The sequence below is a fragment of the Cicer arietinum genome, chromosome 4 (assembly GCF_000331145.2).
Source record: "Cicer arietinum cultivar CDC Frontier isolate Library 1 chromosome 4, Cicar.CDCFrontier_v2.0, whole genome shotgun sequence".
NCBI lineage: Eukaryota > Viridiplantae > Streptophyta > Magnoliopsida > Fabales > Fabaceae > Cicer > Cicer arietinum.
Window position 1 is genome coordinate 32966371 of NC_021163.2, and position 17126 is coordinate 32983496.

The window sequence follows — 17126 nt, forward strand, 5'->3', positions numbered from 1 at the left end:
CAACACATAATAACTATCCCTGATCTGACAACTCAGACCAATTACCCTGACGCATGATCAGATAACGACTCCCAACTTACAATTGGCCTACAATCTATAACCAAGGTTCCACAGCCCCCAAAGAAAACCAAACCAAAGCTCTGATACCACAATGTAACACCCCGTTTTTCAAAGCGATGGTGTATTTTTTTTTTTAGGGTATATTTTTTTTTCAAAAGAAATTAAACTAAAACAGAGAAATAAATAAGGAAATGCCTTTGGATAAATAATTGAGTCATTATAATTTACAAGCAGCGGAAAAGTTTCTCCAAATATAAATCCAAAGCATTTACACAACAACAAATGGTACATGGAACCCATTCAAATAAGATGTCAAACAGACAATATTAGTATAGATACAATCTTCCAATTTAAAATAAATGCAATCCAAAATAAAGACATTTGTTCCCTCTATGTCAACCTAATATGATCATTCTACCAAAAAACTATACACCCTGAGTGATCTCCACGCGCCCCGTGATAATGAATACAAGCTTGAAATTTCCAATGATTTTTGTTGTTGTTGTTTATGAAAATGTAACCCAACTAGACTAAATTATAGTAATCCCTTAATCAAAATCTTATCTTTTTGGAGCCAAAACATGAACAAACTAAACTTCTCCCACTCTGAACTTAATTCAAATAGAATATAGGATGTCTATAAAAATAATGTCTATTTATTTGATGAATATCTAAGCAACATATATACTCCAAAACATAAGATGGAAAAAATAGTTGTAGTAACTTTGTTTTCTCCGGCTAGATATTATTGATCTACTCATCTATAAATACCACTAGACTGGAATTAATAAATAAAAAATTAACAAAAACACGCAATGACAAAAATAGAAGTTGCGTATTGGAAACTACGAAGTTATGTTTGTTTATCCAAAACTAATGTAAAAATGTAATAGTTTAATTTTTTAAGAAATATATGTGTGTGTGAGTGAGTGTATAACTTATTTATGAATTTAATTTGTTTTTATGTGCAACTTTATAGAATATATAAATGGAAATTGAAGGCACATCATCTCAACCACTACCATGTCAACTTACTTCAGAAGAAATTTCACATCAACCAACTATGAATGAAAGTTGTAATCTTTTACTTAATGTTTCTACACTAAATGAAACTGTGCAAACACCACATGATGTGACAAATGATAATAGGACAGATGAAATACCCGAAGATCGTAACAATAGACTTAAAAGTATTGTATGGGATCATTTTACAAAGGTCAAAGTTGATGGAAAAGAAAAAGCTAAATGTAATTATTGCAAGAAATTGCTTGGTGGGAGAGCAAGAGACGGGACCTCACACTTGTGCGGACATATGAAAATATGTACTCCACATTTGTCTACCATTGGACATAATAACAGACAAACATTTCTTACCGCTAAGGTCTTGCAAGGTAAAAAGGAGTTGGGGACTGTAATTTATGATGCTGAAAATGCTAGGAAAGAGCTTGCACATGCAATTATTTTGCATGAATATCCAATTTCAATAGTGGAGTACATTGGTTTTAGGAGATACTCAGCCTCTCTCCAACCATTATTTCAAGTTCCTTGTAGAAATACTATAAAAAAAGAGATATTCAAAGTGTATGAAGTTGAGAAAACCACAATTTTGAAGTTGTTAAAAACTCTCCCACAAAAAGTGGCCATTATTCTGACATGTGGACTGCGAGCAATAAAAAAAAAAGGTATATGGCTGTTACTGCTCATTACATTGATGAAAATTGGGATCTACAAAGTCAAATTTTGAGGTAATTATAATTTCTTATAATATTAGTTTGATTGAATATTATTTATATTAGTCATTGAATGTGAATCTTCTTATATTAGGTTTATTTATGTTCCTGCCCCTCATACAAGTGAAAGACTTTGTAATGCATTGGTTGAATGTTTGATGGATTGGAATATTGATACAAAATTGTCCACTATCACTTTAGATAATTGTAGCACTAATGATGCAATGATTGAAAAAATTAAGGATAAGTTGCAATTGAATACATTGTTAAAGGATGATGCCTTACTTCACATGCATTGTTGCGCACACATACTTAATTTGATAGTAAAAGATGGGTTAGAAGTTGTGAAAGATGGAGTGGAGAGGATTCGAAATAGTGTTGAATATTGGACTGCAACACCTAAAAGGAAGGGAAAGACCTAAAAGGAAGGGAAAGTTTGAGGAGACTGCCAAACAATTACGAATCTCTTGCACCAAGAATTTGGTTTTAGATTGTTCGACTAGATGGAATTCAACTTACAAGATGCTTGATGTTGCCATTTTGTATGAAGATGTATTTAGTTGATTAAGACAACGTGAATCCCAATACACTTGTTTGCCTACAAGTTTACATTGGAAATTTGCAAAAGATATTTGTGGCAAATTGAAATTGTTCAATTCTATCACTGAAGTGTTCTCTGGCACTAATTATCCAACTTCCAATCAATATTTTCCTAAGATTTGTATGATCAAAATTGCAATAAATGAGTGGATTAAATCCTCTGATGCATTGATAAAAAAAATGGCAGAGAATATGTTGGGAAATTTGAAAAATAATGTGGTTCATGAAATAATGAGAGTTGCTGCTGTTTTGGATCCTCGATACAAAATAAAGTTGCTTGAATATTATTACGTTAAGTTGTATGGGAATGATGCTAATGACCAAGTTAAGTCGATTCGACAGTTGTGTTATGATTTGTTTTATGAATATCAATTGAAAATGAATAATGGTTCTAGTAGTGATTCTCAAATGTTGGATGTCCACTTTAGTAATGTTGAGGATGATGGTTTAGAAGACTATGATTTGTATGTAAGGAAAAAAAGAGCTAGAACTTCATTTGTCAAAATAGAGTTGGATGTTTATTTAGAGGAGGAAGTTTTGCCAAGAAGTCCTGATTTTGATATTTTGTTGTGGTGGAAGTTGAATGGAGTTAAGTATCTAACACTTCAAACCATTGCAAATGATGTATTGGCAATTTCTGTTTCTACTGTAGCTTCTGAATCTGCATTCGATACCGACGGACATATCTTAAGCCCTCATTGAAGCCGACTTCATTGGACTACTTTAGAGGCCTTGATGTGTGCTAGAAGTTGGTTATGGAGTGCTGAGAAGACTGATATTTGTTTTAAATTTTTCATTTAAATTTTAATATATTTGAAATAGCTAATAATTTTGTATATCTTAAATTATTGTTGTTTATATTGTACTATGTTGATATTGATAGGTGATTCAAATTCTAAAGTGAATACTGAAAATGCTATTTTACTCAATAAAATAGAGTCTGACGATGAAGGTATTCTATTCTCTACATTGTTTGATTTAAATTTGTCATGTTAAATATTAATATTTAACTTTTATTTTTTAATATAGGTGAATTGTTGATTAGTGGTGTTACTTCACTTTCCAATTCCCACCTTGAAGATGAAGATGAAGATGATCGTTAGGAAATGCTTATTTAGAACCTTTTTGTTTTGATGATTTGGAACTTTTTACTGTTTTGATTGTTTAATTCGTTTGAACTTTGAATATTTAGAACTTTTGTTCGAATTGAACTTTTGTTCGAATTGAACTTTTGTTGATCAAAATATTGTGACTTAATGAATCGATTATGTGACTTAATGAATCGACTACGTAATCGATTGTTTTGATCTCGTTGTTGGAACAAAACACCTGACATCGATTATGCAATCGATTCATATATAAACTACACATAGTTTTCTGAAAAGTGCATTTAAATAATCGATTAGGTAATCGATTAGTTTATGTAGTTTCAAGATTCAAGAAAAACAAGACTTTCGATAATCGATTGGAAAATCGATTAAGTCTGCTTTATCACATTAATGAATCGATTGGGAAATCGATTTATCAGTTGTTTTTTAGAAACTATATAAACAGTTTTCAATCTTTTTCTCAAAACTCTTAAGAACCTTTGATAACATTTTTGATATTACTTTTTCAGATCCAAAACCAACGATTATTCATAATCAAAAGAGAGCTGAAAAAGACTTCTTGAGAGAAAAAGAGAATGATCTCACAAACACTCAAATGGACAACAATCTACTTATGTGAGATACATTGCTAGTGATTGAGACAAACTATGTACATCTTTTATACTTTCTGTAACAAAGTTTTGAAAAGAAAGAACTGTGGTAAAATCCAGTGGTGAAACTGGTAGTTATCTTCTTTGGTGAGAGGGCTCATCAAGAAGAAACTTTACTGTGATCTTGGAAGAGTTTGGAGATAAACTCTGGGATACAGTGGCTGCGAAATAGAATAGAGAGAGAGAGAGTTTTAAGATTGATAGGCTGAGAGAGCTGGAACATCTGTAAAACACTCTGAAATATTCTATTGGAAAAAGGCCGAAATCGTTCTATTTCGGGACTGGACGTAGGTCGTCTGATTGACGACTGAACCAGTATAAAATTGCGGTGCACCATTCTCTAACCCTTACTCTTTATTTTCATTGTATGATTGTATGCTTAATCTTGATTGCATGCTAGACATATTCTGTTTTCATTAATATCGTTTGAACGAGTAATTTGGCATGCATGTATCTTGATTAATCCGTAGAACATTACTGTATATTCTAGACAAGTTATTAGTCAATAGATGTAAGTGTGAGCCTTCACTTAGAATCAACTCCTTGGGACCGTGATTGATCATGAGTTTAATAAAAGTGTTCTTTTGTTAAAATGATATCAATCTTGTTTTAAACTGTCATATATTTTAGACTATAGAGGTCATTATTTTACAACAGATTCTTCAATTGACGTTTGAATTTTTAGTAAGTATAAATAGTAGTTGATTGTTTGTTTAAATCATCATATTCTACCTTTTTATATCTTAGTTTTACATATTGAATTGTGCGTGTGCATATTGTAGAGTTGATAATCTTGAATACATCTTGAATTGTGTTTACTATTGTGTGTGCTAATTGTTTTTATTCATCTTATTTTTTATAGATGACTCCAAAAGAAAAGATTAGACTCAAGCTTCCTTTCAAGAAAAATTGCATGATTTTACTGCATAAGGTAACTCAAGCAGCTCGACAGATACAACCAACAATTGATCAATTGCCACTAGATGTCAATGCCACTACACCAACCTCACACTATGTGCGGCATCCCACCCAACAACTTGTTTTGCATCCTACCCAACAAGCTGCAGTGCTTCCACTCCAACCTAATAAGGTGCATGGTACTGAACCAATTATAGTGATGATGCCCACACCGAGTTTTGTCCTAGAAGACAACATTTCCCTGATTGCTGATCATTCACCGTCACAAACATTAACATCTGTTGTCTCACGACATACTTCAATTTCAGCTAATCCACCACCTTCAACACCTGTTGCTATTGGTAATAAGACTCAAGGGTCACAATGCTCCAATTCTAGTCATGGGGTTGCGCCTGATGGGAGAAAAATGATATGGCCGGATGGTCGAGGGTGTGTAACTAATACTGATTAACTTTTCATTACTACATGAGGAATAGGGTTCGTTTCAAGTTATTTTTTAAAATTTTATGTTTTTCAAAAAATTGTTTACAGGTGGTTACCGTGTAGGGTGGCCTCGAGATCCCTCACCTGAGTCATTACATCACAATATGTTGATCCCTATCCTAAATGGAGAGCAATCCCAAAATTAACTTTGGAACGCTGGTTCGAAATTTTTTGGTGTAAGATTAAGTTATATATCTTGTTAATGAGTTCAACTATTGTGTGGATACTAATTAATGAGTTCAACTATTGTGTGGATACTAATTAATGAGTTCAACTATTGTGTGGATACTTTGACACCCTAAACCCAAAAAAAATTCGTATATTTATTTTTTTTATTTAAAAAAAACTATGAACTTCTTCCAATAGCTAAATATACAAACTTTCAAACATATTTATTTATTATTAAGGTAAAGAGTATCACATAATCACAAACACATCAAATAAATTCAAAGGTTCCATCAAACTTAACAACTTGAAATCACAATATCAGACAACGAAATCCTTTTTGAAGTACACCTATTTATGTGTTAAATTAAGTGCAAATGTAGTCTCAACCCGATGTCACTATAAGAGCAGGAATTCTCAAAATAAAAAAATGCTCAAAATAACATCAACACAATGCATATAATAAGGGTCTCCAAGATATGATGGCTTCCGCATCTCCGATGGTACTAGTCATCACCTGCAACTTACAACTCGTCTGCGTCCATCGCAAACGCCAAACACAAACAACGAGGGGTGAGTATCGAAATTATGTAACAGTATAAAATACACAAGGAGAACACGCAAGCAATCAAATTATCACAACCTCAAAAGCAGTCAAGTGTATAATATCGACGGTTTATCAAATTCATTCGCAATAAGACAATCACAAGGATGAAATGCTATGCATGTCCTATACACTATACTTCATCATTTGGTATCATTATACTCTGAAGTACTTGGTTAGGAGGCCTGATACTATGCCACTACAAGAGTGGACTAACAATTCATGAATGGCCAATTCCTCACAGATCCCCTCAACTCAACCCGAGACATATATACGCGACGGTCGGGGTACTCTTGTGTTGCACGGTAGCTCCCGACCTTAGGGAATAACCCACTAATCCACTTAGGAATAGCCCTCCACGATCAGGCTCATTCAGTTGTACTTCCCTGAATCACTAGGTTTCTCAAACCCTCCCTATACGAAGACAAAAAGGTTCTAACTCCAAAATTGCAACTCAAAAAATTTCAATTTGACTTCACAACATTCATCATTATATATGTATATCAGTCAATCACAATAAAATCCAATATTTTGGTTTGCACTACTTACAATGCATCATCCAGTCTTATCAATCACAAAATAAAAGATCAAACACGTGGCACATTCAAGTAATATCACAATTTCATTCAAGTAGTAAGGTTTGTCAGATCCTCCCTATATGATGACAAGATAGTTCTAACTCCAAAATCACAACTCAATAAGTTTCAGTTTGACTTCACAACATTCATCCATTATATATGTATATCAGTCAATCACAATAAAATCCAATATTTTGGTTTGCACTACTTACAATGCATCATCCAGTCTTATCAATCACAAAATAAAAGATCAAACACGTGGCACATTCAAGTAATATCACAATTTCATTCAAGTAGTAAGAACACTCCAGTACATATCATTCACACAGTAGCAATCAACATAATATTCATAAAATCAGACGACATGCAATCTTGATATAAATAAATTCATGGCAATTCTATAGGTTGCTAAATTATATTTTAGTCCTCACTATTACCATTCACATTTTATTAATTAATGATTATTACTCAATAGGGCTCAACTCTACGTAGTAAGCCCCGAATGAACATCTGAGAATTTCAGCATTCTCGTTCATCTCATGTTATTTTATACTCATAAAATCGAACCTTATCTCACCCCTTACCTTGACTGAAAATTCCGTCCAATGAATCTGATATGCTAACGAGTCTTTTCTTTGTCGGTCGTCGTCTCTAATAGTCTGCGAGGGAATTATAGCCACACAACCACCAAATACAAATAAATTACTTAATATAAATAAATGAATAAATAAATAAATAAGTTAAAAAAATGATAAATAATTAAATAAGCAAATGAACAAATAATTAATAAAATAAATAAATAAGTTATCTAAAAAAGTAAATTATCTACTATTTGTTCTACAACCCACAGAAAGATGTAATAAATAAATGAGAATGTGAGGAAAACAAACTAAAGCAGAGGGGATAGAGAAATTGCTACCGATGCATACACATTGCACTCTTTGGCATTCTATGTGAATGTACCATTTATTTGGCTTCTATATAAATAATAGATAATAGATGCTATTCAAATTTCAAGGGAGGAGTAATGAACTTTAAACTAAATAAGCATAAATTTATTCAATTCAAATACGACAGAAATATAAAACTTGTTTCTCACACTGAATGTTACGACCCTACTAAATAATCAGTGAAAACAAATTAAAATTGGAAGTATCATATCACCATTATCTAGAGGAGAAGAGACAAATTCACACGACAACCTTTTCAGTTTACATTACATGATACTAACCATTTATGAAGGATGTATAAGACTATGATGTAAATAAGAAGTTAAAGCAATGCACCTAGTAAAAATAGAGAAACATGAAAGAGAGAGAGAGGGAGAACTTAAAGCAGCTAATGCCTCATACATGCAAAGGAAATAAGAAACTCACTTTATAGAAGAAAATAAATAATACCGACACATTTCTCCTACTTCTATAAATAATTGGTATTCAAAATAATATAACTAATAAATAAAATATAGTTTGTATTTTATTTTAATTACGAACCTAAATTATCAAATAAAATATGGAAAGGACGGTAACTCATTGATTAAGGAAATTATTGAGCAATGCATTAGTCGGTTAAGATGTGTCAAGGCGATGAAAATACAATATTCACAATCATGCTTAGGCTTGAATACATGATAAAATATTACAAAAATCCAATTGCTGTTTGCTATCGCTGCTAAATTTGTGAAAACATTGCTTCAGGAATATAGTTCAAATGGAAGGAAATTGTTATTATAATTAAAAGGGAATGTTCAGATTAGCACTAAAAGTTCTGCCTGCCTATCGCTACTACATATTTTGATCAAGGTACAAAGAGGAAGAATACCTTATGCTTTTGGTTGGTGATGAAAGGCGGCTCCGTGCTACTCCCTGATTCCTAATGTGAGAACTAGCGCTACTCTCTATATATATACCTAGTATTAGCCTAATTATTATTATTATTATTATTATTATTATTATTATTATTATTATTATTATTATTATTATTATTATTATTATTATTATTATTATTATTATTATTATTATTATAGCTAAAGGTAACAATTAGTATAAAAACACAAATTCACTCCTTGTATTATTTTATATATATATATATATATTATATTTATTTTTGTAAGTTAAATATAGTTAATATTAATGATTTAAATCAATTACTAAGGCAAACACACATACACACCTAAAGAAATTAGAACACATATTAACACTCATATAATAATAGTAGTGTATCATTATACTATTAAAATAAGGTAATGAGAAAATTGGGGCGTTACATTTCTCCCCTTGTTGAAGAAAATTTCGTCCTCGAAATTTACCTGACAGAAACAGTTTTGGATAAGAATCGCGCATCTGGCTTTCGACTTCCCATGTAGCACTTTGGACCTTGTCTGACTCAATCACGTGTGAGGGATCGAAAATGTACTTGCGAAGTTGAGACACATGAAAGACACTATTAAGATTAGAAATTGACGAAGGCAACGCGATCTGATATGCTACGTTACCAACACGTTTAAGAATTTGGTAAGGTTCTATAAACCGAGGGGTAAGCTTTCGCATTTTTAATGCTCGACCAACCCCAGTTGTGGGAGTAACTCCTAGAAATACATGATCACCTTCTTGAAATTCGAGGTTTTTCCTTCTTTTATCATGGTACTCTTTTGCCTACTCTGAGATACTCTTATCTTTTCCTGAATCATTTTTACTTTATCAGTAGTTTGTTGAAAAATCTCAAGTCCTAACACAAGGTTATCACCCGTCTCAATCCAACACAAAGGAGTCCTACACCTTCTCCCATACAATGCCTTAAAAGGGGCCATTCCAATGCTAGAGTGGAAACTATTGTTATAGGTAAACTCTATAAGTGGCAAAAAGTTATCCCAACTTCCATTTTGTTCCAAAACACAAGCTCTCAACAAGTCTTCTAGGGATTGATTGATTTGCTCAGTCTGACCATCTGTTTGTGGGTGGTAGGCTGAACTCATCCTAAGGTTCGCACCTAAAGCGCTTTGTAAACCTTGCCAAAACTTAGAGGTAAACCTAGGGTCTCTGTCTGAGACTATACTTGATGGAATTCCATGCAACTTCACAATTTCCTTTATGTATATTTCAGCTAACCTTTCCATAGAGTAAGTTATGTTTATCGGAATAAAGTGAGCAGATTTAGTTAATTTATCCACAATAACCCAAATACTATCACACCTTTTTGGAGTTCGAGGTAAGCCTACAACAAAGTCCATAGAGATGCTATCCCACTTCCATTCGGGAATACTCAAAGGTTGCATCAAACCTGAAGGTTTTTGGTGCTCTACCTTAGACTTTTGACAGATCAAACAAGCATACACAAACTCAACAACATCTTTTTTCATTTTAGGCCACCAAAATATCTTCTTGAGGTCCTTATACATCTTTGTGGCTCCAGGGTGAATACTTAGACGACTCCTATGTCATTCCTCTAAGATCATTTTTCTTAACTCCTCTACATCGGGAACACAAATTCTCCCCTTAAATCTCAAAATTCCATCCACACCTATTTTAAAATCAGGTTCTCTCCCTTGGTCAGTGTACTGTAACTTACCCAAAAGGTATAAATCCAATTTCTGATTCTTTTCAATCTCTTCTAATAGTCCACTAGTTACCTTCAACATTCCCAATTTAATGCTTTCTGGTGTTACTTCACAAACTAAACTAAGGTCTCTAAATTGTTCCAACAACTCACTATGCTTAACCATTAAAGCGGACACACTCAAAGTCTTCCTACTCAAGGCATCAACCACTACATTGGCCTTTCTAGGGTGATAATTAAGCTCAAAATCAAAACCTTTAAGAAATTCCATCCACCTATGTTGTCTCATGTTCAACTTCTTCTGGTCAAAAAGATACTTAAGGCTCTTATGGTCACTAAGAACCTCAAATCTAGATCCATATAAATAATGTCTCCATATCTTAAGTACAAAGACAACTACTGCTAGTTCTATGTCATGGGTAGGGTAGTTCCTCTCATGAATCTTCAGTTGCCTAGAAGCATATGCTACCACCTTCCCATCCTGCATAAGTACTCCACCTAATCCGGAACCACACGCATCACAATATACTACAAAGGGTTCACTCAAGTCAGGTAATACTAAGATCAGTGCAGAGGTCAATCGTTTCTTAAGCTCTTGGAAACTATTCTCGCAATGGGTATCCCACACGAACAATTCCCCTTTTCGGGTCAACTTAGTTAAAGGTAAGGCCAACTTGGATAATCCATCTATGAACCTACGATAATAACCTGCCAATCTTAGGAAACTTCTAATCTCAGTTACTGACTTAGGTGCTTTCCATTCTAATACACTCTCCACCTTGGCAGGATCAACGACTATTCCACCTTTTGAAATTACATGTCCTAGGAAACTCACTTCCTCTAACCAAAATTCACACTTAGACAACTTGGCAATTAATTATTATTATTATTATTATTATTATTATTATTATTATTATTATTATTATTATTATTATTATTATTATTATTATTATTATTATTATTATTATTGTTGTTGTTGTTGTTGCTTGAACACAATTTTCAGATTAAGAATATCTTCAATACAAAAGGATCAATACGTCTTTCTAATATGTTAATGCACGCGAGAAAGAATCGCAAGTGTCCAACTTGGATGCGAGAAACTGTTTGGAATGATCTTGAGAAGATATGGATGGATCCGTCGTATAAGGAGATATCAAATCGAGCTAAGAAAAGTCGTGCTTCCTCTAAAGGATGAGATGTCCATACTGGTGGATCTATATCCATTGTTGAACATACCATTCAGATGGTACGCTTTCTATGTCAAAGTCTTCACTGTATAACCTTTTAATGTTTGGCGCAAGGACATGTCTACTATTTTCTATTTTTATTGTTTTGTTGTGTTGCTGTTTCAAAATCCATAGAGTTATTTTGCTAAAATATTTTGTTGTTTTTCTTTGCTGGTGAAATATGGCTCTCATTTTATTCACGGTTCTGTTGTTGTTTATTTTTTGTAAGGCTGAAGAGTTAGGTAGAGAACCCATATTGGATGAGGTCTTTTTAAAAACTCACACTAAGAAAAAGGACAACTCTTGGGTTGATGAAAGATAAAGAGAAACATATGTAAGAAATATTAAATCATTCATTCATTCTTTTATTTGTATTTCTTGTAAAAGTAATTTGATTATGTTACATTATTTTATATTTAAGTAGGAAACATTTCAAGTTATGTTGGAACAAGCCTCCAAAGGTGGGGAAACATTTAGTAGTTGTAGGCAAGTGGTTAATGCAGAAGCTCGCTTAGACATGTGGGTCGGGGGGAAGAATAAAGGGAGGATCCATGGTGCTGGAGATAGATCCTCGCTTTATAGACCAGGTGTCGCAAGTCTAGTATCAGATTCTCGTCCATCTAGAGGTTGCGCCAATGTCTTGTCTCAACACTCTAACGAGATAGCTGCAAGATAGCAATATTTGAAGAGCGAGCAAAAGCGGCAGCACACGAGGCATGAAAGGCACAAGAGGAGCTAAGGAAAGAAGAGCAACGTCGACAAGAGGAAGTTCAACAAACAGAGCAGCGCACTACAGAGCTATAGATGCAGCTAGCAACATTGGCAAAAAGTGTTGCTTCTATACAGGTCGAGTCATCCCGTCGTCGTCGTTATCCATATTATGACGAGGATGAGTCTAGCAATGATGACGGCGAGAAGTAATATTGATTTCAATGTCAGTTTTGAATAGTAGTTATGACTATATATTTTGCTTAGACTTGTAGGCATTATCTATATATATTCTTAGATAGTGTCGTTATGTGTATTTTGAAACTTATGGCAGTGACAATATGCTTATTTTGAGAATCATGGTAGTGTAAGTTGTCCTTATTTTGAGACTTATGGAAGTCATAATGTGTATTTTGAAAACACAATTTACATAAAATTTTACTTTGTTTTGACAATGATGTTTTAATATGCTTACAATTTATTTTAAACATATATTAAAAAAATATAGCAAACTATAAAAAAACAAAAATAGAATTAAAATCATTTTTTGATTACCCACAAACATTTCATGGATAAAATTATCAATATCAAATATAAAATAGTAAACTTTGTCAGAGATGGTCCGTGAGAAATGTTATTTGCGACTTTTCCGTCCGTAAGTATCTACTATTTTATCCATAAAAAATCTATGAGTAACTTTACCCTGGAAACTCGGTGAGTCATATTACCCACGGACAATCCTTAAATAAGTGTGTCTTACTGTTTGTCCGTCGGTAAATATATTCCTACAAGCAATTTAGCTACGAACCCGTACCCGTGGATAATCTGTGTGTAATTTTACGTTACCTATGGATATTTTGTGGGTAAAGATAAAATCTGCCGTAGGTAATAACAGTTTTTCTTGTAGTAAAATATGTAATAAAATGTTTAATTAGTCTTATACATACCAACAAAATAATATTAAGGCATTTTACAAGCTTAAATATTATAATTTGGAACATACCAATTTGTTTGAAGTTATAATCTGTACAAAAACTATTACATCAAAAGAAATTGAATGTGGTATAAGTGGTTGAATTTGTTGGCAAGTTGTAAGGCTATGATAAGTTGTAAAGCTTGCCCCGATTAAAAGGTCAAAATTAGATAGGTTATTTTCAAAATACCTTATAAAAGCCAGATGATCTCTTATAAGACCAAATTCATTTTACAATCAACTCAGCCATTGATAAGCCTTGGTTCGTTCATATTTTTGTTGAAAGTAATACAATGAGGCTTTCCACTATAATTAATCATTTTCCATTAATTTCTTAGTTCACTAAAATGATTGTTGATGAACGTTGGGTCCAACTTAGTATATTCATGAAACCAAATTGCAAGACATTCATTTAGTAAGATGATCATTCCAGAGACTAAAGGATGCAAATTGTATAAACACTACAAGAAATTTGCTTTTTACCTGCGGAATTTCCTACGGAATAAAATCCGCCAGTAATACGTGAGGATTTTCCTGCGGTTCACAATTATCTTAAGACTTTTCCTACGGTATCATGTTCCGCAGGTAAAACCGCAGGTAACTTTTTCTTTTGCTGCGGATGTACATACGACCACCTTTCCGCAGCAAAGTTCATCTTTTTCCATATGATTTATCTGCGGCATGTTTCCGAAGCAAATTCCATCGCAAATTCCGCAGGAAATTCCGCAGCAAAGTTTATGAGTGTTTTATCCTTAGGAAATTCCGCAGGAAAATTTCATGTCAATTTTTATGATTTTATTTTCATAGTTCTTTTAAAGTTATTAGTTATAATAAGTACGAATGTAACGATCAACATTTGCATTTTACCATAAAAGAGTTTGTCCCCACTAACACGTCTAGAATGCGTTGTAATGATCCGGGAAGGTTGAAGTTGAATAAAGGTTATCGAACAACAAGTATAAACAACAAGTATCAACATTTGCATTTTTTTTAAATAGTAGTTTTTTTAATATTTTTTAAACAACAAATATAAACAGAAGTTCGTCCAACTTAAGAGTAGGTTTGGATGAGATAGTTAGAAATTTTAAGAATTATAGACAATTTAAATATTTCAATTAAATTCATTTCATTTCTAAATTGTGTTGTTTACATAAATGAATTGGACTTTTAAATTGAACAATTTTTATATAATGGTTAAAATTATAAACTTGAAAAAATAATATGGATCATCATTCATATTTCTTAAAGTAGAGAAGGATTTTGAATTTTTTAGATTATATATCGTATTTGAAATTCGCTAAATTTAGTTTTGACAAAATATTTGCATAAAATCTCTTTATTTTGAACATTCTATAAACTACATTGAAGGTTTTGAATTTTTGAAGAAAATTACATTATTTCAGAAAAACTTCTCATCTAAATATACTATATGAGAGAAAAAAAAGTGGGAAATAATGTGAAAAAAGAAAAAGATGTAAAAAGTATGTGTTGTATTATTTGATATAAGAAAAGAGAGAGAAATGATATTATTTTTAAAGGACAAATATGCCCTTAAACTAATTTGTTTTCTTATTCTAATTTAATAATTTTTAAGTTTCAAATAATTTAGTTTATTTAACTTTAAAATTAATTAATACACTACAACATTTTATACCTAAGACAACCCTATTTTTTTGGTAGTCAAAAAACCGTTCTCATAGGATAGAAAAGGCAACATTTTTAATTTTTGTTGCTGTTATATGCTAAAAAGTTTAGGTTACTTAAGAATGGTTCATATCTGTACGTACTATATATTACAACACGGTTTTTTGTAAATTGTTTTATGCTACATTTACAAACTATTGTGGTATATTCATATATTGAAGAAGCTTTCTCTATAGTCTAATTAACAACTAACTATTTCTTCTACTTAAACTCATTTTCTCTTATTTCACGAAAACCCTAGATTTTCTCTAAACAGGTAAACCTCCCAATCCTTCACCGTCTTCAACCTTGCGTAGATCGGTTCAACCTTCGTCTTTAACATACATCTTAAACCTTCAATCGTTCACTGTCTTCGATCCTTAAAACCTCATCTTAACCCTTCAACCTCCACTTGCTCCACTCACGACTATTTCAAGCACCTCGTGCGGCTTTATTCATTCTCTTTGTGCGGCTTTATTCATTCTCTTTGTGCGGCTTTATTCATTCTCTTTGTGCGGCTTTATTCATTCTCTTTGTGCGGCTTTATTCATTCTCTTTGTGCGGCTTTATTCATTCTCTTTGTGCGGCTTTATTCATTCTCTTTGTGCGGCTTTATTCATTCTCTTTGTGCGGCTTTATTCATTCTCTTTGTGCGGCTTTATTCATTCTCTTTGTGCGGCTTTATTCATTCTCTTTGTGCGGCTTTATTCATTCTCTTTGTGCGGCTTTATTCATTCTCTTTGTGCGTCTCTGTATCAACCATCTGTGCGTTAGGGTTTCATCTAAACCCTCCACTCCTCCATTCAATCGCCATAATTCACTCTTGATTAATTGCGCGCGCTCTGTTCTAGTTACTATGCCACAAGATTTGTGAGTTTCTCCTCTTTCCACTGTACTTTAGTTAATTAAAGGATTTCTTTTCTATGGTGATTTCTTGTTTTACTATTGTGCTTGATCCGTCTCTTTTGTTCAAAGATTTTAGTTTTTCAACTATTATTATACCACAAATATATATTACCTGATTTTGGGTTTGTGAATCACCCGTTCGTACATGTTGCTTAATTAGGTCTCCATCATTGTGGCTCCACTTATTTGCCTCTTTAGGATTTAGGGTTTATGGTTAATTCATGGATTATTTGAGGTAAATGAGGTCATTACATGATTTTCATGTGGATTATTGATTCAATTTTATGGTTTTGTTAGCTTTTTTTTCAAATAAATTGGGAGTTGATATGTCTTTGTTTTATTTGTAGGAAATTCCCTTACCCCTGTTTTGATTCATTGCAATTGAGGAAAGGTATAGTTTGAACTACGAGTTTTTCGGTGGACTAGTGTAGCTCTGATGATAGGTTAGTTATGATTTTGTTGAGATGGGTGTTTTTATGCAGGTGGTATGCCAAGTATGATTGGTCTTCCTTCAGATCATGCACTTGTTGAGGATGATGAATGCTTAAGGTTCTTTTTCTCTTAACAAGCATTTGTGTTAATATAAAATTAGTCCCACTGCATTTATTTTTGTGAAGCAAGCAAGCACTAAGATCACAAATCGAAATTGAAAAAGTGGTGAGCCCTTTAAATAATATTTAGAAATGAGACAAACCTGATAATTAAGAATGGGAACCAATTGCCATCAAGTGCTTCTGAAACCGTAAATCATATTCAACAGACTATTGATTATCCTGGAGGATTTAACTATGCCTCTTAAAAGCATGGTTGCGCCAAATGTATGCTTTCTAATTGTGAAGCTGGAATATGATAATAGAAAATTTTAACTACCTCTTCACAATTTTTTCTATTTCCCTTTATTAATTTTCATATTTCATGACAGGAAACAATGACGAATGAAATCAACGTTAAGCTACTGATCGAGTTTGCCTGAACTACCAATGTTGTAGGCACCTGCAACCATATATTTTCTCTGCTTTCTGCTGTTGGGTTAGTTTTTTTCAATTGACTCCTACATAGCCATGACCGCACATCACAGTGTCACCGATTACCACTCAACACCCACAAAACCATTGACGTATAAGAAGAAACACGTTTGGTCTTGGAATAATTAAATTGAATTTGACCCAAAAAAAAAA

At 32.8% G+C, this 17126-nt stretch overlaps 2 protein-coding genes and 2 long non-coding RNA genes across 5 annotated transcripts; 3 read left to right on the top strand and 1 right to left on the bottom strand.

Moving 5' to 3' along the window:
* The first annotated feature begins 1048 nt into the window (after positions 1 to 1048).
* On the top strand, positions 1049 to 2212 carry LOC105852860 (zinc finger BED domain-containing protein RICESLEEPER 2-like). The gene is made up of 2 exons (XM_012719626.1): positions 1049 to 1742; positions 1857 to 2212. Exons 1-2 carry the CDS (start codon positions 1049 to 1051, stop codon positions 2210 to 2212), a joined length of 1050 nt encoding a protein of 349 aa, XP_012575080.1.
* A 358-nt stretch (positions 2213 to 2570) lies between these two features.
* On the top strand, positions 2571 to 3092 carry LOC140920038 (zinc finger BED domain-containing protein DAYSLEEPER-like). Its single transcript, XM_073367348.1, has one exon. It carries the CDS (start codon positions 2571 to 2573, stop codon positions 3090 to 3092), a length of 522 nt encoding a protein of 173 aa, XP_073223449.1.
* Positions 3093 to 5951: 2859 nt separating this feature from the next.
* On the bottom strand, positions 5952 to 8763 carry LOC113784143 (uncharacterized). Its single transcript, XR_003470159.2, has 3 exons — positions 8719 to 8763; positions 7482 to 7556; positions 5952 to 6250 (listed from the first exon to the last, which is right to left on the bottom strand). It is a non-coding gene; the product is annotated as an uncharacterized lncRNA (long non-coding RNA).
* A 6941-nt stretch (positions 8764 to 15704) lies between these two features.
* LOC113784140 (uncharacterized) lies at positions 15705 to 17126 on the top strand. Of its 2 annotated transcripts, XR_012162785.1 has the most exons (5): positions 15705 to 15912; positions 16109 to 16183; positions 16296 to 16339; positions 16431 to 16497; positions 16871 to 17126. It is a non-coding gene; the product is annotated as an uncharacterized lncRNA (long non-coding RNA). The 2 variants fall into 2 exon arrangements; XR_012162784.1 differs by lacking the exon at positions 16109 to 16183 and having other exon boundaries at positions 15708 to 15912.